This window comes from Triticum dicoccoides, chromosome 5B (assembly GCF_002162155.2).
Source record: "Triticum dicoccoides isolate Atlit2015 ecotype Zavitan chromosome 5B, WEW_v2.0, whole genome shotgun sequence".
Lineage (NCBI taxonomy): Eukaryota > Viridiplantae > Streptophyta > Magnoliopsida > Poales > Poaceae > Triticum > Triticum dicoccoides.
Window position 1 is genome coordinate 718473174 of NC_041389.1, and position 25231 is coordinate 718498404.

The window sequence follows — 25231 nt, forward strand, 5'->3', positions numbered from 1 at the left end:
TTTTTGTTCAGTTTAAATCTTTCATAAACTAAAATGACAATTTAATAAACTCTGTCAGCAACTTGGTCACGTACTCAGATTATTCATTGACATTTGATTATAGATAAAATGAACAACAGATTAGTCACAAGCCTTCTCACTTCATTTTTGGTTGTAAATTGTAGTTTTGTAATGCTGCTTATGTGCGCCTGGTACAAGAGCCTGAACCTATGAGGAAGCTTTCGGAGCGTCTATTCAACGACATGAAGAGCCTGCACATTACAGGTTTTGAAGCATGCAAGGGCGAAGTTGAGTTCCTTCTGCACATGGTTGAAAATGCCCCTGCATTGGAGTTCTTATGTATAGATCACTCATATCAATATCCAATAGAAGGCTTTCGCAAAGACAAAGAATTGGATGTTGACTTGCTTCATACAACTACAAGAAGGCATCTTAAAGGAAAAATTTCACCCAATTGCACCTTGATTTTACTTTAAGGGATCAGTTGGTGTAGGGATGTATAGCCAGGGATGGAAATCCGATGTGGTATCCTGATGAAATGTTGGGGGCAGCAGAGGATGGACTGTCAGGTTCAGAGAACGCGCCGACTGTTTCAGTTGTCCAGTGGCTATGAGAAGTCCATCAAGCGTGATCCGACGGCTCGTGATGCTCGCCGTGTTTTTACTAGTTATCTGTAGCATTTCATTTACTGTTCTCTTTCATTTCACTGTCAAGGCTATATGACAGCCAAGTCCCACCGCTGCGTGGGTATGCCATTTCTATTGTGAATTTGTGATCAAATCACTTTACAGCTATACTGCTACAGTACACTATAATTAAGATTTCCTCTTTGCTTGGCTGAATTGATTCCTGAAGTCCGCTCAAACCCTAGCTTCTAAATCGATCCCCTTGTAAGCATCAACACTGTAACTGGGTACATAACATGGATAAGCACTGCGGCTATTTTTGATTTCATTTTGTTGGCAATGATTTCTGAATGTTATGCAAAACACACCGTTGCTGCATCTGTCACTCTACTTTGCAGTTGCAGGTGTCTGTCTCAAAATTTGGTGTAAATCCAACTACGTACATGCTAACAACACATAGTTGCCGCCCACACTTGACCTCATCTGTCTCCTAGTTTCTGCTATCTATCCGAACACATGAACATGAATGAATGCAGCTACGAATATACTCAGCAAATGAAGAGCGCGAGTGTATCTACTCTATGATGAACGACAAGATCGGACCTCGGCGAAAGAGTGATGGCCGTGCTCCGGAATCCATAAGGATGTTGTCGATGATGAGAGCCTCCTTGCGAGGGAGGTGCGGCGGCACATCCACGACCACCGTCGACGTCTCGACGCTATCCCAGCCCCGGATCATCGCTCGTGCCTCATCAGCACTCGAAACAAGCACCGCCTGGACGCTCTCCTCGGAATCAACCTTGCCCTCGGCAGCAGCATCACTCGGCGTAGTCAGAGCTACAATGGCAGCAGCACACGCAGCGGCGGCGGCATCCCGCATCTCGAGCATCCTCATCATGGCCAGGACGTGAACAGTGATGACGTACACCGTGCGGTCAAGGGCTAGACGAAGGGCGATCAGCGCAGGGGTCGGAGCAACCACTCGACGTCGAGCCGGGAACCTCGCGAGAGCGTGGCGGATCAGTAAGTGCACGCCGTCATCAGCGGCTGCGGCTGCGGCTGGGGTCGGAGCACGCGGGCGGAGCCTGGCGGGTGCACGCGGGGGCGGGGGTGGGATGCCCGCGTGGGCCTCCTCGGTGCCCGAAGGGAGAAGACGGAGGCTGAGAGGCCGGAGAAGACCGACAAAATCTAGAAGGACGGCATCCTTCTGGCGGGGAATCGCGGACAGGAGCCGGCGCAAGGCTAGGTAGAACAGCACGGCAAGGACGGTGGACTTGGCGCGGGCGCTCGGGGTCGGCGGAAGAAGCCGCCGACACTGGTGCTCTGGAAGGCGAAGGAGGAGCCGCAGCGCGAACGGCTCCGTCGGCGGCGGAACAACGCGGCGTGCCCAGTGGACCAGAGCGCCAAACACTATCCTGTCCAACTGCTCGCGGGCGTCGACTGGAGCGGGAGGCGCTGGGGCGTGGAGTGCAGCAGGAGGCGCCGCCGCGTCGACTGGAGCGGGCTGCGCGCCCGAGCGGATCCGGGCGAGCGCGAGGCGGAGCAGAGCCATGGGGAGGAGGGGCGGAGCGACCGCGAACGGAGGCGTCTGGCCGCGAGGGAGGCGGAGGATCCCGGCGGAGAGGACGGCGGCGAGGATGCTGCTGGCCTCCGCGGGCTGCGTGGCTGGTGGCGGGAGGAGTACTCGAGCTGCCTCGCGCGCCAGGAAGCAGAGGAAGTCGAGGGGGGCGTCCGGTGGGAGGCCGCGGCGACGGCGGTGGAGAAGCCAGAGGAGGCGGCGGAGCAGGCGAGCGACGAGCTCCATGGCTGCCGGCGGCGAGCTGTTGGTACTCGGCGGTTACGGTGGGCGGGAGGGTTCTGATTTTGGGGGCACGGGCGGGGATTTCGTGTTTTTTTTTTCCTTTAGGGAACGTGGTAATTATATTTAGATGGGAAAAGATTACTCGTGCTCTCTTTTCTGGCCTTCAATCAAATCAAATTTGGGATACAAATTTCCCTTCAATTCTTGTTGGAGACAATTTAATTTGTATAAAAAAATGCATCATTTCTTTGCATGGATATTATCTACTTATCTTTTGCAGATCAAAGAGAGTCGAGGACGACTCTTCATCAAGGGAGGGAGGATGATGAGCACATGGGTACATCATACATGGCATTTCATAAAAGTGCACAATTTAGTTGGAAAGAATTACTAAGCCGAATCAAGCAAGCACATGGCCAGGTGAACGCTAAATTAAGTTCATACCACAATCTTGAACACATGGTTGCACTTTCATCCCCATTGTTGTTGGTTGAACTTAGGTATCACATGGAAGAAATCCAACAACCTATGAGCTCTTTAAGCAACCGGTTTGGAGGAACAAGTTTGAAGAAAACAAGTTTCAAGTGAAGCTGATGCTGTCAGTTTTTACCTTTGATGTTTCATGGTGGCACACCCATATGGTGGAGAGACGTGGCAATAGGGTTACATCAACAGAAGCTAAATCAAATTATCTTTCCAATGCAAAAAACCTCACATCATTTGAAGTTGTGAGTCAAAAGTACTAGTCATTCTCGTGGAAGGTTTCCAGGCTGTCTGGGCTTCGCGAATTTCCGAGGAGCTCTCCAACAACTTCCAAAGTTGACTGCTTATTCCCCTAAAGAAGCCATGCAAACATGCTTACTTTTGAAACCATTTTCACACCTAGCTAACGGGGGTTGTCCTTGCTATAAGACCCCATCTCCCCCATCCTCTTAAAAACCTTTTGTCAAACCATTCAGCTACAAGCTTATGCAGTAAGACTGCTAGAGAGATTCGAGAGATCTTGCTACCTTTGCTCTTGTGAGTTCATTCGGATTCGCGAGAATGAACCTCTGGTTCCCCCTAGTTCGTGCTCTATGGTTTCGTCCGTTTTGTGTGGATTAGTCCCGGTTTGTGGTTCTACGATTGTTCGGAAAGTGGGTTGGAGTTCTTGTAGCTTCGGTCAGCCATCCCCAATGTATGGGTTGCATCCAACCTTGGCAGGTATAAAGCTAGTTATCCCGGCTGCTTGCAGCTTGTTATCCCTCCCGATTCGATCCTACGACGTGAAGATCGGGCCACCCTCGGGCGTGAACTCGTTATTCGGTTTCTCACCTATCATCTGGCATCAGAGCCTTCATTGATACGTAGGATCTGTTATCCAAGTTTATCTTGCTATCATCCCTTTAGATCGAGTGTTTTTATGCTATATTTTCTGTCCTAGAAGTCCAAAGCCCCACCAAAAATAAATCCAAGCCTTGTTGGTGCTGAGATCTTGTTGTTGCATACCTTGTATGTTCTTCATCTTTTAGATCTGCACTAAGTTCATCTTTGTAATTGCTTTCAGATTTGGTTGGTGTGCTTTGGGAAAAAAGAGAAAAAAAAAGAGTGGCAAAAAAAGTCAAGAGAGAAAAAAGAAAGTGTTGTGTAAGATCCAAAAGTTTCAGCTTGGTAGAAAAATTTCAGAAGTTTGGGTGTTCTGTGTTCTTCAATCTTGGTGCAAAGGTGCAGCAGATCTATCCCCATATTTTCTTGGTTTGCATCAACTTGATTTCAGCACAAGCCCCCTTTTGTTTACCCCACCGAGCTCCACCAAAAACCGAAGCTAGTTCTTTGATCCCTGTCTTTCAATCGCTTTAACACATCCGGGAGAAGCACAATCTGATGTGAACTCATAAGAACTTTGGTGAGTAAGAGGTGAGGTTGTGTGATTCCACAAAATTATCCTATTCCACTTTTGGCCTTACTAACATGGCAGGATCTAGATCGAGTGTTCATGGAGAAAACCATGGGGAAGAAGATGCCCGGTCACACGTGCTGATTTTCAGGAATTGGTTTGAAACCTTGGAAGGATGTTTCACGAGTGACCTCCAGCAGGTGGCGATAGGGTTCGACACCGAGAACACCCTATTGACCCACTTGAGGAAGTTGTGGATGAGAATTTCGTGCATGCTGCTGTTGATGGTGCCTTGGAGGATGATAACAATGGCTATGGTGGACATGTGGCTGCTGCTCATGGAGGGCAGCGAGGAGGACAACTTCGAGGGCAAGGCCATGGTCCTCGTGGGCACTACTATGACCTTCGTGAGCGTGTTGCTCATGGTCATGGAGATGATTTTGATGATTATGATAGTGTCCCATACCGTTGTGCTGCTGAAGATGGGCATCATGCCGAACATCGTGACCGAGTTGGTCGAGATGACATAGCAAGAATCAAGTTGCACGCCCCCAAGTTCACAGGAAGGGAAGACCCCGATGCATATTTTGATTGGGAAGAGCAGTGTGATCAGATTTTTCGTATCCATAACCTTGCTGATCCGAAGAGAGTAAACCTTGCTTGTGTTGTGTTTTCTGGTTATGCACTCACTTGGTGGAATCAACTACAAGAAGATCAGCTGCTGCTAGGCCGTGGCCACATGGACACTTGGGAAGAGATGAAACAAGCCATGAGGCGAAGGTTTGTTCCTTTACAATATCAAAGAGATCTCCGGAACAAATTGCAGCGCCTCAACCAAGGTACGCGCACGATGGATGAGTACTATAAAGAGATGGAATTACTTCTCGTTCGTGCTCGTATTCATGAGGATGAGGAGTCAAAGATGGCAAGATTTCTGCATGGTCTCAACAATGAAATTTCTGATTTTGTGGAGATGTTTCCCTATAACACTCTACAAGATCTTCTGGAGCAAGCAAAGCGCACAAAGAGGAAGGTGCAGCGGAGTGGTCATGGACGGATATCCCATAACCACACCACTACACCATGGCAAAAGTCGCAGTTGAGTGCCTCTCATGGTGGTTCTCGGTTTCAGCATACTTCACATCCTACTACCACCCGACGAACATCAGCTTCATCGTCATCATCACCGGCTCCTAGAATGTTGACAAGCGCGCTCCTTCTGCTGCCGGAAGTACCTCTAACCCCACGACTGTACCATCATCTCTAAGCCAAGACATTGAGTGTTGGAAGTGCAAAGGGCATGGGCCCATTTCTTCTGAATGTCGAAACAAGAGAGTTCTATTTATCAATGAACAAGGTGAATGGGAATCTGAGAGTGATAAGAAAAGCAAGTTGAGTGGCTCCACCAAATGTGAGGAAGAGAGTCCACTTTCCAAAATTCCATATAATGAGAGTGATAATAAAAGTGAAGTGAGTGAGTCCACAAAATGTGAGGATCAGATTGATCATCATGAGATTAAGGAAATGAAAGATCTATACCTAGATATACCACACATTCAGCGAGAGAGGATAAATGTCTTGTGTGAGTCCACAAAATGTGAGATTGAGATCATTCCACACCACATTAGAGAGATGAGTGAACCACAACATAATATACCACATCATCCAATAGAGAGGATTAGTGAGTTGTGTGAGTCCATCAAACGTGAGATTGAGGTGTTTCCCCATAATATGAAAGAGATGAGTGATCCACCGAATGAAAAGAGAGAGGAACATTCAATAACTAACCTTTCACAAAATTCTCTTTCTTTGCAATATGTGCAGGTGCAAAAGGCATACATATCAGCTCTCTTGCAACGATGGGAGACTGAGATCCAAGATAAAATATGGAGGACATGGAGTACCACTACACAAGGTGCGTGTGTGAAGATTGTTTTTCCGAAAGGCATTCAAGTACTCAATGAGGTAAAACAAAAAGGATCTTCCATTTTGATGAAGCCAGAGGTATGCACTTATGAATTTTTGAAGCAATGGCGCGATAAGATTAGAGAAAAAAATGTTTGGTACATCATCCATCCAACAATATGTTTTTGTTAATCTTGAAGAGGCTATTAAAGATCCAATAAAACTGAATGTTGCACATGATTATTCATCATTTTCTTTTCCTAGTTATTTTGTATTGTCCTTGTGCTATAATCTTCTAGACCAAATGAAGTCGAGGACAACTTTTCTCCTAGAGAGGGAGGCTGACATGGACATGGACATGGTTGGCTATAAATTTGTACTCCATGGAAGTGTTTGCTGGAAGGAACTCCTAAGTCGAACAAAACATCATGTTTTCATCATCCATAAGATAGAAAAGTTGAAAACTAAAATTCTCTATATCATGAAACCTTTGCATTATGATTTGGTATTGCCCTGCTTTCTTTTGTGTGATGACCAGGTAGAGTCAAGGACGACTCCTTTTGAAGAGAGGGGGGATGATGAGGACATATCGATCATTGAAATGACACCAATCATCCTTGAACAAACTCTAAGTTGTGACAAACAAGTAGATGATTAGATGCAACACAATTCAAAGGTGAAAGCTACAAATGAGGATTGCATCATTTCTTTGCATGGATATTATCTACTTCCCTTCTACTTATCTTTTGCAGATCAAAGAGAGTCGAGGACGACTCTTCATCAAGGGAGGGAGGATGATGAGCACATGGGTACATCATACATGACATTTCATAAAAGTGCACAATTTAGTTGGAAAGAATTACTAAACCGAATCAAGCAAACACATGGCCAGGTGAACGCTAACTTAAGTTCATACCACAATCTTGAACACATGGCTGCACTTTCATCCCCATTGTTGTTCATTGAACTTAGGTATCACATGGAAGAAATCCAACAACCTGTGAGCTTTTGAAGCAACTGGTTTGGAGGAACAAGTTTGAAGAAAACAAGTTTCAAGTGAAGCTGATGTTGTCAGTTTTTACCTCTGATGTTTCGTGGTGGCACACCCATATGGTGGAGATACGGGGCCATAGGGTTACATCAACAGAAGCTAAATCAAATTATCTTTCCAATACAAAAAATCTCACATCATTTGGAGTTATGAGTCAAAATTACTAGTCATTCTCGTGGGAGGTTTCCAGGCTGTCAGGGCTTCGTGAATTTTCGAGGAGCTCTCCAACAACTTCCAAAGTTGACTGCTTATTCCCCTAAGGAAGCCATGCAAACCTGCTTACTTTTGAAACCATTTTCACACCTAGCTAAGGGGGGTTGTCCCTGCTATAAAACCCCATCTCCCTCATTCTCTTAAAATCCTTTTGTCAAACCATTCAACTACAAGCTTATGCAGCAAGACTGCTAGAGAGATTCAAGAGATCTTGCTACCTTTGCTCTTGTGAGTTCATTCAGATTCACGAGAAGGAGCCTATGGTTCTCCCTAGTTCATGCCCTACGGTTCTGGCCGTTTTGTGTGGATTAGTCCCGGTTTGTGGTTCTGCGACTATTTGGACAGCGGGTTGGAGTTCTTATAGCCTCGGTTAGCTATCCCCAACATACGGGTTGCATCCAACCTTGGTAGTTATAAAGCTAGTTATCCCGGCTGCTTGTAGCTAGTTATCCCTCCCGATTCGATCCTACAACGTGAAGATCGGGCCACCTCGGGCGTGAACTCGTTCATCGGGTTCTCACCTATCAGAAGGCATGGGAGGGAATGTATTATGGCAAGTCTCGTGATGCCACAATTGTGCTAGAGGTCGTAACATCTGAGGATTTATGGATTTGGCATTGCTTTTTTGGTATGCCGGGTACTCTCAATGATATCAATGTGTTGCAACGGTGTCATTTGTTTGCTAGGCTAGCTAGTGGTGATGCTCCTGCTTGCAACTGCACTATCAATGGGCATGAATACATAAAGGGGTACTATCTTGCAGATGGTATGTACCCTCCTTGGTGCACATTTGTCAAGAGCATCAAAGAACACACAACTAGGAAACAATGTGAATTTGCAAGGGTGCAAGAGGTGGCCCGAAAAGATATTGAAAGAGCATTCGGGGTTTTGCAATCAAGGTTTGCCATTTGTTCGTGGTCCTCTGCTTGTTTTTGGGACAAGCGGACCTTGAGAAACATCATGACATGCTGTGTTATTCTTCACAATATGATTCTCGAAGATGAGAGAGGCATGAACTTGGAGTTATTCTACGATAATGTGGGTAGCCGTGTGAAACCAGCCACAGACCCTAACCGCATTAGAGCTTTTCTTCAGACCTACAAGGAGATTGAAAACACAAACACCCACTTTCAGCTTCAGGAGGATCTCATTGAGCACCATTGGCAAAGGGCTAGACAGTAACAAAACTCATTTTTGTATTCATTTTCATTTAATTCATGTGTAATTGTATTCGGGAAAAGTTTTATATTGAATTATTTAGTTTGCTTCGGTGATTTGAATAATTATTTGTAATATGGATGACTGTTGTATTGTGGTGTGGTATTGATATTTTTTCTGAATAATTATTTATAATATGGATGATTGTTGTATTGTGGTGTGGTATTAATATTTGCAAACCTTCGGGAGCGGTGCAAGAGCAGACCCCGCAAAGCCGACCCGTAAAAGAGCATATTCCGCGAATATCCTTTTATACAGTTCCCTTTTGCGGGGTCTGACTCTGCGGCCGCCCGCGTCGACCCACAAAGCCGTTTTTCCATGAAATACAAACGCGTTTTGCGGGTCGACGTTATACGAGGTCTGTTGGAGATGCTCTCAACCCCGTGGTTAATGAAGGAATTGTTATATTGTTATCAAGGTTACCTCGTAGCAGAAACACCTCGATGTTTAAAGTTGTCGCCCTGTCAATTTTATAGTTGAAGCTCATGTTTTACCAACGACACTAGTCAATGGTAAAAGAGGGTGTATGTCGAGTTGTGCGTGATTTTCTGGAGGGGGTTGCGGCACCAGATTCCTTCAATGCGACAGTGATTGTGATGATTCTGAAAGTTAACTCACCGGTGTTACTTTTGTAGTTCCAACCTATAAGATTATGTAATGTTCTCTACAAGATCGCGGCGAAGGTTCTGGCAAATAGGCTTAAGGCTATTCTTCCTATTCTCATATCGGAAGAGCAAAGTGCCTTTGTCCCAGGATGGCTTATCATGAATAACGTTATTGTGGCGTATAAATGTGTGCATGCAATTCGGACAAGGAAGCGCGGTGAAGTTGGATATGATGAAGGCATACGACCGTGTCGAGTGGATTTTTCTTGAGCATATGTTTACACAATTCGGCTTTGCCCCTGGGTGGATAGCGATGATCATGAGATGTGTGACCTCTGCAAACTTTATGGTGAAATTTAATGGAGGATTATATAGAGGTTTTGTTCCATCAAGGGGTCTCCAGCAGGGTGATCCATTGTCACGCCCAATATGCGACCCTATCCTAAAGGAACTTGATAGAAGCGCATATTGGAGACGCTTTTGCAAGGTGGATATCATTACACCGTACCATTACATAATAGTTGGGGATACATACAAGAGGCATAAAATGCCACACGAATACAACATCATCATACGTAAGAGCAACATCCGACTACAGATGAAACACAAACAGAAGCTCAAACGACATCCACCCTGCTAGCCCAAGCTGCCAACCTGAAACCTAACCCCTGATCGAAGAAGAAGTATAAGAAGAACTCCAAAACAAGCAAACATGGCTCTCGCGTCACGACCATCGCATTACATGTACCTGCAACTGTTGTTGTAGTAATCTGTGAGCCACGAGGACTCAGCAATCCCATTATCATGAGTATCAAGACTAGCAAAGCTTAATGGGTATGGAATGGATAAGTGGGTGAGGTTGCAGCAGCGACTAAGCATGATATGGCGGCTAACTTACGAATACAAGAATAAGATGAGAAGCTACGCAAATGGTCGCAAACTAGTGATGATCAAGAAATGATCCTAAACTACTTACGTCCAAACATAACCCAAACCGTGTTCACTTCCCGGACTCCGCCGAGAAGAGACCATCACGGCTACACACGCGGTTGATGCATTTTAATTAAGTCAAGTGTTAAGTTCTCTACAACCAGATATTAAAAAATTCCCATCTGCCACATAACCGCGGGCACGGCTCTCGAAAGTTTATACCCTGCAGGGGTGTCCCAACTTAGCCCATCACAAGCTCTCACGATCAACGAAGGATATTCGTTCTCCCGAAAAGACCCGATCAGACTCGGAATCCCGGTTACAAGACATTTCGACAATGGTAAAACAAGACCAGCAAGACCGCCCGTCTGTGCCGACAAATCCCGATAGGAGCTGCACATATCTCGTTCTCAGGGCACACCGGATGAGACATCCTACGAGTAAAACCAACCCTCAAGTTTCCCCGAGGTGGCCTCGTAGTCTACTCGGTTCGGACCAACACTTAGAGAAGCACTGGTCCGGGGGGGGGGGTTAAATAAACATGACCTTCGGGTTTATAATCCTAAGGGAAAGTTAGTAGGTTGTTAGGCAAATGTAAAACTAAGGTTGGGCCTTGTTGGAGGAGTTTTATTCAAAGCAAACTGTCAAGGGGTTCTCATAAACCCGACCGCGTTAGTATGTTTGCCACTGTTACGGTTGCTACAAAACTGCTACTGTTACTTTTGCCACCGTTGCTGTTACTTTCATACTATCTTCCTACTAAATACTTTGCTGCAAATATTAAGTCTTTCAGGTGTGGTTGAATTGACAACTCAGTTGCTAATACTTGAGAATATTCTTTGGCTCCCCTTGTGTCGAATCAATAAATTTGGGTTGAATACTCTACCCTCGAAAACTGTTGCGATCCCCTATACTTGTGGGTTATCACCTGCTGAAGTATCTAGGTGACCAACTGAAGGGGCCGATTCTTTTCGGTTGCAGATTGTCGAGAGTTAGATTATGGGAAACTGCCCATAGAATCAACCATCCGATTCACTTAAGATATTATAGTATGAGTTGTAGGGATGAAAACAGCGTGGAAACGGACGGAACTGTACCATATTTGTTTTCATTTTTTTGCAGAAGCAGAAATGAATACAGAAACCCCGGAAACGAATACGAAAACAAATACTACCGGAATCAAACGCGGAGCGAATACAGAGCGGACATGGAAACAAAACGGTTTGTTGACCAGAACTTAAAACCTCCTTGAATCGTAGAGAAATATAAACAAAAAAAATAAATTTATGGAATTGTTAACATGACTACAAAATAATATGGTTATGTTAGCAACATAGGATAGTATTGTAGTAGTACATGACAATCCCGTATAGGGTCTAGTTGAGTACATGTGTGGTAGTAAAAGTTGGTCCTCAAATGATCAATTCTGGTCATTCTACCCATTGTGTCATTGTGTGTTCTTTCGTAGTTGGGCCACCTATAGTAGAAACAGAAATTCCATATTTACGGAAACAGAAAGTTCCGTTTCCACGTCTGTTCCACCGGCAAACACCGTTCTGTTTTTGTTTCCATTTTCGCATAAAAAATTCCATTTCCATTTCCGTTTTGCAAATTTCCATTTTTATTTTCATATTTCCTCTCTGTTTCCATTTTTGGTCCGGAAAAGCGGAAACTTTCCACTCCATTTGCATCCCTTTATATGTAAAAAGAGTCTATGATGCCCTTAGATTTAAACCATGTGTTGAATTGCTAACACTTGGTTGCTTCGAACAATTTCTCATTGAATATGATCACCAAAATGATTTACGAATACCATAAAGTGCTAAATATTTAAATTTAAAAGGTTGTAAAGTTTTGTTACTGAACATCCCTTGTCTCTCTACTCCAGGTTCCATGCTCATGTAACTTGATATCAAAATTGCAGTTGTGGAGACACATGCATGCATTGACGACCATCTTTTGGGTCTCCAGTTTATACCATGGTATGCTTAGGAGAACTCGCCATTTCATCCTGGGAACACCAAATGATTTTTTGATGATGTTTCGCAATGAAGAATGAAATGGTTGAATGTCTCGTGTTTCCCCTTCGGAGGTGTTCTGGGAAGCATCATGGCCATCATCTCATGAATCTCCTGTCTTGTTGGATCCACAATCTCGTTTGCACTCTGATTTTGCACTCTCTTTTCCTTGCATCAAATACTTCGACAATATGCATCATTGCCTCATTTTTAGCATTCTTGCTTGCCATCTTTTCATTAACCTTAGGACTTGGTGAATAAGGATTACACAAGTCATGAGAGGTTTAGCCAGAATCATATTCCAAATGGACTTGACAGGGACCACCTTGATATGTGGGGTTTGGCACCATCACATGCTCATTCGTGACACAACAAGCATCACATACATCTCTCTCATTTGATCCTCCTCTGCTCGTGGAGCAAACCGAAACTTGGCAGCTTGCAGACATGCTTGCAATCAAATAGCACAGATACACATTAAATGCAATGATACCTGCAACATTACACTACATGGAAAAATTACATGACAACAATGATACCTTTAAATTAAATGCTCACTAATCATTGACAGCATCAATGGTCTTTCTAAAATGATCTCTTCCTATGCTAGATGCGTTTTGAAGCAATGTATTCCATATGCTATAATCAATTCTACATGCATCACACCTGTTTTTTAATTGCCAACACGAATAATTTCTCATTGTGCGCTCATTGAACTTCCTAATCAAATTATCATACCCTCTTTCGGACTAGCCAATGTATAAGTGCATCTAGTGCCTCCTTTGTAGATTGTGGATGATTTATGAAAAAAGTTGTTAAGGGACTAATGTGTTTGTGAGTATAGTCCCTGAGCATTTGGTTTAAGCACTGTTAGTTAAAAGTGATGTGAAGACATTGAAGATTTTGGTGCGCCCGTCGAAGACTTAGCTGAAGATTTGGACCCTGAAGACTTACCTCTTTAATAGTTCTTTTTGTTATTCTTTGAGCCAACATGGCAAAACATATTTGCTAGGGGGGAGGGTGGGGGTGTTCATGTGTTACTAAGACAATGGTGTGTCTCCAGTTGTGCTCAATCGAACCTATTTCTTTGAAGTTGAAGACTTTGGAAATCTCCTTTGCAGAGTCTTCAGGCTTGCATGTTGAAGGTAATTCTTTAGAACACGTAAGTTTGAATTCTTCGCTGAGGAGTTAGGAAACCTTTTGTAAGGTTATTCTACATTGAAGAATTTGAAATTTCAATTTCCAGTCGTTATGATAACTGATGGCAACATGTTGGTGGACGCGTCTTTTCCAATAGCATGTCGGCTACTCTGCGTTATTCAGGAGAAGTATTGTATGAGAAACCCCTCCCCCTGACGAAATTGAGTGAATCCTAGGTGAGGAAAACCCAGAGCCTAATAGCAAAGTGATTGAGTGCCACATGTTCAACAAACTCAACAAACATATCTTTATCTAACCGTTGAATTATATTCAGAACAACACATCCCTTTGACTTCTTAGTATATAAGTACACGTGCTTGTCCTCCTTTCAATTCTTAGTGAGGGTCTTATCTTTTCGCCGAACTCTCCCTCTCAAACTATAGCGCCACGCTGGATTACATCTTGCCAGAGAAGGACGCCCTTAGATGCCGCTATTTCTTTGATGTCACCTTCAACACGTCGACCGGGACAGATCCTCCTCCGCCATCGTTGTGGAAGTTTTTGTCACCTATTTAGGGCACAAGGAACAAATCTATGACTTCTCGTTTTCATCGGAGACACAGTTCGTCGAGTTCATCTTCGTGTAACTTTCTTTGATTTTACTGCTCCTTTTGACCTTTCTAATAAAATTTCTTACTAATGGTGTTGCTCTAGGCTATTTCTTCAGCACTCCTAGACTCTGTGTCAAACCCTTTACATCAGAAAATTCCACTAAGTCTTTTAACAATCAATCATGTATTATTTTGCATATTCGTCAATCTGCACAAGTTTAGTACCAGAAAGTTAAATTTCTCAACGAAATTCATCAAAGTATTCCTCTCCAAAAAAGTTTTCTTTTCAAAACTCAATCTTAGCTAAGCATGTGACCGTATCTACTTTCCTCGCATCTAAATTCTTCATACATACCATGTATGTTGCTGATGCATCCGGTTCTGAAAGCTATAATCAGTTTGTTGTAGATCTCAAACAACAAATTGACATGTCTTAGGCGACTATTGTTGAGGAATCATCCAACCAGTCTTTAAACAAGCCTATAGTTGTGAACAAAATATCAGAACCAAGTTCCTCAGCTCAGCCAAAACATGTCAGAAAGGGTGGGAAGAAGAAAATTTAGAATAGTACCAAAGATATCCTTGAAGATATCAAGAGTGGATATGAAACACCTGAAGAAGTAGAAAATTTGGACCAAAGAAAGACGAGATTGCGTAATGTTGGGCTAAAGATTGGCTCAACTACCAATTCATCATTGAATTTAATATGGTGAAGTTTGCTATTACACCACCACCGAAGGATTTGAAAATCTCTACCCAACCTCCTCCTGGAGTTGATGTTCAACCGCATGAATATAGCATCAAAGTTGCTGACGACTTTCCTACAACGTGTCACACACCAATTTACAAATTGGAGTGTCACATGTGTCAGCCCAGGAATCACTCTGGCACAAACTAGTATCACAACACATACATGCATACTACAATGTTTCACAAGGCTCTTATGGCAATCTTAATATACCATTCACATAAGTAACTAAATAACTTATCAGACTACAACAGAAGACTTTAAGTGGGGCACCAAGGGTTGGGTTGGACTCCATTCGAAAGGGATCTGGTTGGATCACTGTTCCCTAGCATTGCTCTCGATCAGTTCCTTCTAGCCGAAGGAAGATCAATCCTCTCTTCGGCCACAACAGCGAGCTAGTGAGTGCTTAATAAGTACCCACAAGATAACCAAAAATAACATATACCAATAAGCGAAGGAATATATGGCATAAATATAAACATGAAAATTCTAATTACCAAGGCATAAATAACATGCAGATAAAGAGATTGAATAATATTTCAATATCTCCTTATGATCATCCTGAGATCATAGGAAGTCTCATCATGGCCTCAAAGGCAACATTTCTTATGCTTACTAGGCTCTACATTTCTTAGCCATTCCATGGCCCACACTTGTATCTTTCAGCACCACCTATCCGACGCTCCAACTGCCATTTTAGTGCAACACATGCACTCCTAGCGTCACATATCATCTTTGTTTCACCTGCTCGATGATTTAGTTCTCCGTTTAATTTCCTGCTCTTTTATTTTGATTTGAACCTCCAAGTTCGAGAATGACCAAATAATGACACATATACCCTTTGCGTCTAGGATTCCTATGTCGCTGGCAAACTCTTGGTCTTTGTCACAATGAGACGGAGGTGAATGTCCAACAGTCCCACATCGTTGGTCAGTCTCCCTCGGAGATGCGGTTCAACCGTACCGAGGGCGCCTAGTGAAGATAAAACCACTTCGTCTACAACGAGATCAAGAATTCTTGGACATCACTAGAAGGTAGCAAACATATTTTTAAAGAGCAGACATATTTTTAAATAAATGACCTTCTTATCAGACGAACGTTCGCTGGGAGGGTGGCTACTGCAAACGCCTTCTATGGCAATTTTAGTTGTAGAGGTGACAATTTCTCATGGCAATTCTTTTCTAGAGGAGTCGGTCTTTTTAGAAAACGGACATTATTTGATCTCAATCAAATCAAATCAAATCAAGCGGACGCGAGGGAGTTCGCTGGGGGTTCCTTCTCAGCGAACGCTCGTCAATTAGCGTTATAGGAAGCTCCCGAAAAAGGGAGGACTTTGAAATTAAGGTGGACACAAATTTGGAGTTCTTTTCGTATTGTGCCTAATTCCACACCAATAATAAGCTGCTAAAAAAAGCCCTCGCCGTACTCTCCTCAGTCCGACCGACCGACCCACCGCGGCTCGACCTCTTCTCCTCTTCTCCTCTTCCGCGGCGACCAGCCCAACCCCTCCGCCGTTCCCGTTCGACCTTCCGGCTCCGCAATTCCGGCCACCGGTTGGTTTCTGAGGTATGAGCACGCTCCCATCCATCCATGATTGCTGCCCTCGAGATATTCTGGGCGCACAACATCTGGATCTGCCCATGTCCCTCCCCACCAAAGGAAACAGTTTTTTTTTTGTGTGTGGTGGTGGGGGCTTGATTTCTGATGAATATTTGTTAGAGAAAATTTATTTGGAGACCTTCCAGAGGTACTATGTCGATATTTCTTATGAATACTAGTTTCTACTTGTGTGCAACTAATTTCTTATGAATAATGATGCTCCACTCCACTTGCTCTGTTACCATAATACTAGTGCTACCATGAGCAACCTGCAGGAGCCCGGTTTAATTGGGTTTTCCATGCCCCATTGCAGTTCAGAATGGGGATCATGCTCAACTTCACAGTGCCCGATCAATTCCATCCAGGGCAACTCCACCGAGGCAGCGGCAGAATAGCAGGCCATCAGCTCCAAGCGTTGAGCATTCTGGCTTTCAGAGCTTTATCCGAGCACATTCAACAGAATGAAGTGTTCCGTCAAAAGCCTATAGCCAACAGCCAGTTTCAACTGCTGAGCATTCTGCTTTGCGGACTAATCCATGCCAAGGGAATAACAGGGGAAGTTCGATGTAAACTGTGCTGCATTCTCATCTGTGGAGTTATATCTGACTACATCCATCACGCACCAATTGATGCAAAGGAATCGGCGATTGATCTGTTTGGAGACCTTCCAGAGGTACTGCGCTAAATCTTGTGCTCCAACTCGCCTGTTGATTACTGCACTAAAATCTTGTGCTCCAGCTCGTTTGTTGATTGCAGATTACTAATTTCTACGATATATTTTCTATTCTGCAGGACGTGCTATGCACAATTTTTTCAAAGTTGCCTCTGGAAGAGGCTGTAAGAACCAGTGCTGTATCAAGGAAATGGAGATACTTGTGGATACTTTGTTCTAAATTGAGTTTCGATGGAAATACAGTATGTGGCAAAAACAATTATGAGAAAAGAGTGTATACTCTAATGTTCACTCGCATTGTTAATAGGGTCTTGGAACAGTACCGTGGCAAGTTGGTGCAAGAGCTTGCTATCAAAATTGAGTTCAACTGTATGTTGGTTGAACATCTTGATAACTGGGTTCGTTTTGTTGTATCATCGCAGACAAAGGCACTAGTTTTTGATTTAGCACCAGAACAGCGTCAACCTCCAGGTCGTGATGATCGGTACAAATTCCCATTTGAGCTTTTAGACAACGACAGTATATGCCGTCTACAGAAACTTCATCTTAGCTTTGTAGATTTCCAGCCACCAATTCATTTTAGTGGTTTCCCTAACCTAAGGAAGCTTGATCTGAACTTAGTGAATGTCAGTGGGAAGGATATTCAACATATGTTGTCAAACTGCTGTAACCTAGAGTGGCTGAGTATTGTTAGATGCCATCTCAATGGGGAACTAAAGGTTAACGGCCCTCTGCCTCACCTGCTATACTTGAAAATTGCTTCCTGCGATATAACAAATATAGAATTCCTTGCCGAGAACCTTGCAACCTTCGAATACAGAGGAGTAGCGGTGCCTATTGACCTCAGTAATTCATCGGAACTGAAATGTGCAAACATATGGTATTATAGAGACACGCTCGAGCACACTATTACTGTTCTTGCTAATGTGCTTATAAATGTGCAACATCTGACCCTCGATACAGCCTGTGAACCTCCAAAGGTTCGCTCGTACACCATCCTTTAAGTCATGAATTATCCTATAATATCACATGACTGATCCTGACCTTTGGTTATCTATCTTTCAGATTCCCTTTTTGATGCATTACCGATGCAAGTTTTCCAAGATGACGTATTTACAATTGAGGTTGGTTTATATCGAAGAATTCAATATATTATCTTTGGTCTCTTTTGTGAGGTCTGCTCCTTTCATCAGGAAGTTAGAGCTGCACGTAAGTACTCATATTGCATTACAGCTTCTTTCAACGCATTGGATGTCTCGTTTTTGGACCATGCCAACTATCATGCTGTCAACTTAGAGGCGCGTTCGAGTATAACATGTGATGAGAAGTACTGTGCTGGACCGTTTCTTTTATTGCATATGCTGTCCTGGAACTGATGGATGGATATAGGCTGCTATACTTGTTCGTTTTACCACTCTCTTTGTTTGGAAGGCACTAGTTTTTTGTTCAATGTGAATCTTTCATGAAATAAAATGACAATTTGACAAAAGTCTGTTTGAGACTTGCTCACGTACTCACATTATGTTCTTGACTTTCAGTAATAGTCACAATCCTTCGCATCATACTTCATTTTTTGTTCAAACTATTTTTTTTTTGACCATGGTTTTTGGTTTAAACTTGCAGTTTCGTTTCCCTAGTTATGTGCATTCGATACAAGAATCTGATGAACCTATCACGAAGCTACCGGAGCGTCTGTTCAACAACTTAAAGAGTTTGTATGTTACAGGATTTAAAGCATGCATCGGTCAAGTTGAGTTCCTTTCACACATGGTGGAAAATTCCCCTGCACTAGAGATTTTAAGTATAGATCATTCAGACAAATATCCCCTAGAAGGCCATGAAAGAGACACGAAAACGGTTGTTGACGTAGTCCATAGAACTGCTAGAAGGTATCTCGAAGGGAAGATTTCGTCCAAGTGCACCCTAATATTACTTTAAGGGATTTGTTGGTATAGGGATGTACATTGTATCTCTATCTAGGGATTGAAAATCCAATGCGGTGGCATCTTTAAACATGTCTGCATTGGTCACTACTATGTGCATTGTGATTTGGTTTTGCACGGTCCATTATAATATTGATGAAATGAACATGCTTCCCTTTGCATAAATGCGCTGTTTGCCCTCCACTACAGTACTCGTTGCGTACAACTCTATTAACCTCGGAGTTCCACGTTTTCACCCCATTTTGGATGACGTATATGCTTCCTCCCTGCATGACATGTATGGACACATGGGGCCTTCTCTTTTTTAGCAGGCACGCAGCCCTAGTTGTTTTAGTTTTTTTTCACCTCGCTGTCTCCCCCGTGCTACCAGGTGTGGCGCTGGGTGTTATCCGATCGTCCAAAGCATTCCCGCCTAACGAGTAACTGCTTGCTTCTGTATAATTCTTCTATTTTTATTCCTCTTGGTTTACCGGCTGTTGTTCCTCTGGTTACCGGCTGTGCTCTCCTCTGCTAGCTCCTGCTGGCCTGTGCATCGGGCGCCAGCAGCTGCCTCCGCTGCTCGAGCTTGCTGCTTACCTACTCAGGCAAGCACGCAGCTGCAGAGCTGAGCTGCTGCTCCTGGACTTAAGGTAATTTTTAATTTACGTCATTTTTCCTAGTGTATCCGTTGAATTGAATCTTAAACTGATACATTTTGTATGATTTCCATGTCATAGAAATACAAGATAGTAATATTGGTCTTGTTAACTGAAACTTGAGTTGCTGATGTGGAGTTAACTGAAACTTGTTAACTGATGCAGAGTAATATTGCTTAACTCTGTGCACTTGATTCTGTGCTTAAAATGGAGTAGCTTGGAGTAATTTATTGTAGGACTTTTGCTTGGAGTAACTTTAACTGAAAATTTTCAGTTTCAGTTAAAGTTAACTGAAAAAAAAACAGTTAAATGAAAATATTCAGTTAACTTTAACTGAATATGATCAAATGATAACGCTAACAAATATTTTCAGTTAATGAATCCCTTGCACTAATTTTCAATTAAATTTAACTGAAATGATAATGCTAACAAATGCTAGTGTTTTCAGTTAACTTTTTCAGGAAGGGGCTATGGTATCCTGAGGAGGACTAGAGACTGAGGGACTACATCCTCAAGCATGGCGTTGGCTGCTGGAGTGCTGTCCCTGCAAAGGCTGGTGAGCTCTCTCTCTCTCTCTCTCTCTCTCTCTCTCTCTCTCAATGTATGAGTACTTCTTTCCCTTTTCATGCATGGAAATTGCTGCCTGCCATTGCTTGCAGAAGTACTAGTCTAGTACACATGGCTGGAGTACTAGTCTAGTAGCATTAGCAATAATTTGATGAACTTGCGTCGTTTCTAATGGTTTTTCTTGTATTTAGCTTGGATTTCTACTTGGAACATTAAAATGCTAGTGTTTGTAATGATAATGCTAATGATCAAATGATAATGCTAACAAATGCTAGTGCTTTCAGTTAAGTTTTTCTGAAACTACTTCTCTGTCAATGGTTACAAACAAATTCTGTACTCCTTTTTCAAACAAATGGTTTTAACTGAAAATTTCATCATGCTACTGTGACATCTACTGAAAATTTCAAACAAATGAAAGGAGTACTGTAGTTACAAATGGTGATGTCTACTGTACTCATTTTTCAGTACATCTACTGTGACATCTTCTTTAGATTCTGTTACACACAATCTAATGTGCTCTGTCATTTTACTCATACACATGCCTATGATCCTGTTAACACATGCTCATGCTCGCTGCAAGATCTGATGATCAACCGGAGATGTTGCTGGTCAATTCATAGCGACGACCTGATGCTCTGCTGCACTGATCCAACCGGAGATGATGCTGATGATCTGCTGCTCAACAAGGTGCTGCTGCTTCTCCCGGGGCGTGCTGATGATCTGCTGCTCAACGTGGTGATGGATCTGGTAGCGCTTGGGGCAGGTGATGGATGGGCGACGAGGAGGAGCCTGGCGGAGGGGTGGAGCAGGGGTGACAAGGAGGGGTGGAGCAGGGGCGACAAGGAGGGGTGGAGCAGGGGCGACAAGCAGGGGCGGAGCCCATTGGGCCGTCCCGTATGCACAGGAATACGGGTCCAAATATTTGCTAGTAGTACTTATCAATTACGAAGGCCCAGTGCATCAGGTTGGCCCAAGAGCAGTGCATCAGGGTCGGCCCTATTCAGCCACTCCTCCGGCCTGCTGCGTTACCGTGTTGGGCCAGTGCGGAAAACGCGAGCATACGCACCTCCCCCTCTCGTAGCCTAATCGATCCAACTTCCTCCACTTATAAAAAAACTAAAAAAAAATCCATCCATCGATCAGGTCTGTGGCGTACAGATCCGGCCCCTCCATACGCTCGCCCTTGCGTACACAGGCGGCGGCGGCAGGGCACCGGCCGACGGCCGCCGCACGGCCGCAGGCTACGGACCCCGAGTCCTCTGGTGATGACGCGATGCACGCGAACGACGCCGCACGCCGTCGGCCGGTCCAACGCTCCGTAATTTGGCAACCTTTCCGATCTTGAATCTTCGTTTCCATGCGTATCAAAGGCCACAATGGTAACACCTTTATCTTGCCGTTCCTAATTTCGTTTACAAACTGCAATGATTAGTCCGTTATGTATAAACTAGTAACAAATAGAATAAACCACTATGTTTTGACAAAGCATCATACATTTTCTAGGGTTATAACTTCTGAATTCTAATTAGGTTATATTTCATTCATTGTCAAATACAAATACTATAACTTCTAATTAGGTTATATTTCATTTATTCTCAAAAGAAAGCATCAGCACAGGATGTTCCGGAACACATAAATAGGGAAGAGGAGATTCAATATCATCCGGGCAAGAGAAAATTGATCAAACGTACTAAAGGTAATTTCCAATTTTTTAGCCATTTAAATACTTTCATTTGGACATTTTATTATGTTCTACTAGAAAGTTTAATTCCGTTTTTATCTTGTACATTATTGTGCCCTGCTGTCGGAGGATGTATTCTGGAATTTCCAAATGCAAGAGAACCTTTTCAAGTAATTTTGCCCCTTTTTTTAGCATTATAGTAAACATTTTGATAGCTACATTCTGTTTTTACTCACTGCCTTCTATTACATCCGATAAAATGTGCTAGAAGCTGTGAAACAAACTCTTATTCAATGCATCGCTGCTTGAAAATTTTACTCCTTAGTTAAAGTGGTGCATCGGGTAACATTTGCTCCAGCTCCGCCCCTGGCGACAAGGAGGGGCCTGGCGGAGGGGTTGATGGAGGAAGATGATGATTTCAGATTAGGGGTAGTTCTGTACTTTCCTAGCTTTTCACCTGGTCGGAGAATCCCCCCGGCGACAACTATTACGGTACAGAGGGAGTAGGTTGTAAGACATGGAACATGCTGAAGGTGAGGAAAATTAATATGTAATGGTGTTATCGAATTATGTCAGGTTTTTGCTATTTTAATAACATGTACACCATCATAATAAGGGAAGTGATGATATTGTACACTAAGCGGCTTAACATTTCTCGGCCTCCTGTTATCAGGACTTGCATGGAAAAGAAGGCGGCTGAGAGGTACAGTAAGTTGATCACCGATGTTCTGAAGGATTCCGTGCAGCAGTCGCAGGTTGTCGAATGAGGTTGAGCGGGGTGTTTGAGGAGCCTTCCATCAACTTGACAGTGGATATTTGATAGCTCGCTTCTCACCGTGAAATAGATGATGACTTATATTATGTTCCACTTGATCGGATGTGCGTTGTTCTGTGTATGATCTACCTGAATGCAAAAGTGCTTTTAATGGACATCAAGGTATCCAATTTCCAGCATATGAAAGAATACCCTGTTTCTTTTGATGGAGGCTAAGTACTGAAAACGGAATCGGCAGGGCATGATTCAGGACTGCTGTATACCTAGAGTGGTTTTGTACTTGTTTTCGACACGAAGATATAATACCGTTTCGAGAAACGCAAAACAACAATCATAAGGACAGCGCTTTTGACACAAAGATCTCATACGGTTCCGAGAAACAAAATGACGCATAACAAAGACCCGTGATCACAACGACAGATTTTGAAACTAAAAGCAACAATCAATTTGGTCCAGTTCACTCGGATCGAAAGTAAGCAACAGACCAATTTGATTCAGTTGAGTTTATGCATGCAGCAACATGATTCGACACCAAGCCGCTACACACCAGCTTTGGTTCAGTTTCTGCATGCAGCAATATGAAACTGAGTCTGAAACTAAGCAACAAACCAGCTTTGGTTCAGTTTCTGCAGCTGAAACTGCAACACTGCAACCAGGAAACAGAGCAAAACAAGTTTCTACAACAGTTCAATATGAAATTGCAACTAAGCAACAACAAGTCATCTTGGTTCAGGTTCTGCAGCAGCTCAATATGAAATTGCAACTAAGCATGCGAGAATCAGCAGCGCCATTGCCCGCCGGTGCTGGTGAGGATGAGGTTGAGGACGGGACCTCGTCGCAGGGCAGCAGGTGTCGCACCTCGTGAGCTGAGGTACTGGAGGTGGGCCGGCACGTCCACCATGATGCTGCCGCCCTTGTCCCAGAGGTGTACAGGCCTCCCGGATAGTCGACACGATGACGGTCGCCGTTTTCTCCTCCTCGTTGGGCTTGCGGGCTGTCAATCGGGTCCTCGTCGGCGTTCTGCAGGGCATCATCGGGGTCCTCGTAGGCGTTCTGCAGGGCATCACGGGGGTCCTCGTCGGCCTTCTGCGGGGCATCACCGGGGTCCTCGTCGGCGTTCTGCGGGGCATCATCAGGGTCCTCATCGGTGTTCTGCGGGGCATCATCGGGGGCCAGCGCAGCTTCTCCGGGCACCGCGGCCGCGTGGACGGGCGCGTGCCTCGCGCGCACCCAGGCGAGGAAGACGCAGATGAGAAGCCTCCCGGCGCGTGGGTCACCGAGATCGAGGACCCCGTCGAAGGCGAGGAGCAGCGCGATGATGCTGCAGGTGGCCGTGGCGGCCTCGGACGCGGCCTGCTCGGCCGGGCCCGCTGGCGGTGGCGCGAGGCGGAGGAGGGCGTGGACGAAGACAAGGATGGCCCCCGCCACCGCGTCGTGGTAGAAGTCGTCGATGGGGTTGGCCGGCGGTGCCAGCGCGGCTTCTCCGCCCGCCGCTTCCGCGTGGACCGGAGCGCGCCCTGCGCCAAGTCTGGCGAGCACGACGCCTAGTACCAGCTGCCGGGCGGCCTCGTCGTCCAGGTCGCCGCGGCCCTCCGCCCCATCGACGGCGAGCAGAAGGTCGCGCGGGAGGCGCCGGATCCCCGCGGAGAGGAGCAGCGCGGCGATGCTGCTGCTGGCCGTGGAGGCCTCGGAAGCGGCGGCGCGCGGACGCGGGAGGAGCGGGAGGAGAAGGCGCGCGAGCTCGCGGAGGCCCGCCGGCGGCTGGGCGAGGCGGCGGCGGCGGCGGTGAAGCAGGCGGAGCGCGCCGCGGAGGAAGAGCAGCAGAGAGCGCTGCGCCATGGCTGTGGCCGGAGTTGCGTTGGCCGTTGGTTGGTTGGCGAGCGGTTACGGAATTGATTTGGGGATTTTGGGGAGCCCGTTGGCGAGTCGTTTGACTTGGTACCGAGCTTTCGTCCTCGGCAGGGAGCTTTGAGATTCGCGCGGCCTGATTCGGCTCGACCTGCTCTTTCCTACCGGCATATTTTGAACTGAAGACTTTCTTTAGAGTTTGATGAATTTCTAAAAATCTCCCCATTCATTGGGCATATTTTCACATAGATAACTTTCTCCGTGAACTCCAAACTGCACTACAGCTTGACCACCATCCACGTGAACTCTTCCCGCGACAAAGACTCAGGCATACTCAACCAGTTCTTTGTTTTTTTTTTCATGTTTTCGGAAACATATGCTTAACCATGAGTTCTGAATAAAGTGCCCATATACTCCTGGCCATATTAAAACTCAACAATGCATGCCTCCATGTATCCTCCATGCTGTAGAATGAGCAGATGGTCGTTGTCGCCATGTGTTCTAAGGAGTGTTGAGCCAGATACCACAGGAACACCTTAATTTTGGCTGGGATCATGATATTCCTAAGGGACGACCACCCGCTGGGCTATGTCGCGCTATCTAATGATCTTTCCCGTACATTGAGCCAATTCTCATCTCTTATCTTTACCTTAATTGTCATATTATATGCCAAACTCATCGAAATAAGCCCTTTCGGTTTGCACTCCAAGCCTAGAAATCGTTTACATGTCGTGTGCACAAGGGGATTTGTAAGATAGCTTCATCATC

General features: G+C 44.7%; 2 protein-coding genes across 4 annotated transcripts in view; both read left to right on the forward strand.

Annotated features, from left to right (window-relative positions):
- The window catches only part of LOC119312943 (F-box/FBD/LRR-repeat protein At1g13570-like), a 3153-nt gene extending 2311 nt beyond the window's left edge, over window positions 1–842 (forward strand). For all 3 annotated transcript variants that reach the window (XM_037588737.1, XM_037588736.1, XM_037588735.1), the window contains exon 5: window positions 165–842. In XM_037588737.1, coding sequence (XP_037444634.1) covers window positions 165–476 — 312 coding nt within the window. In that variant the 3' untranslated portion in view covers window positions 477–842. The remainder of the gene's footprint in view (window positions 1–164) is intronic.
- Window positions 843–16191: 15349 nt separating this feature from the next.
- LOC119312945 (F-box/FBD/LRR-repeat protein At1g13570-like) lies at window positions 16192–19102 on the forward strand. Its single transcript, XM_037588739.1, has 5 exons — window positions 16192–16308; window positions 16655–17014; window positions 17134–17994; window positions 18080–18223; window positions 18638–19102. The coding sequence occupies exons 2-5, from the start codon at window positions 16661–16663 to the stop codon at window positions 18950–18952; spliced, it is 1674 nt and encodes a 557-aa protein (XP_037444636.1). The 5' UTR covers window positions 16192–16308; window positions 16655–16660; the 3' UTR covers window positions 18953–19102.
- The last annotated feature ends 6129 nt before the right edge of the window (window positions 19103–25231 follow it).

Coding starts and splice junctions, on each gene's coding strand:
- LOC119312945 (XM_037588739.1), top strand. CDS start 16,661: ATGGGGATCATGCTCAACTTCACAGTGCCCGATCAATTCCATCCAGGG. Junction 17,015..17,133: donor TGTTTGGAGACCTTCCAGAG/GTACTGCGCTAA, acceptor TCTATTCTGCAG/GACGTGCTATGCACAATTTT. Junction 18,224..18,637: donor TCAGGAAGTTAGAGCTGCAC/GTAAGTACTCAT, acceptor TTAAACTTGCAG/TTTCGTTTCCCTAGTTATGT.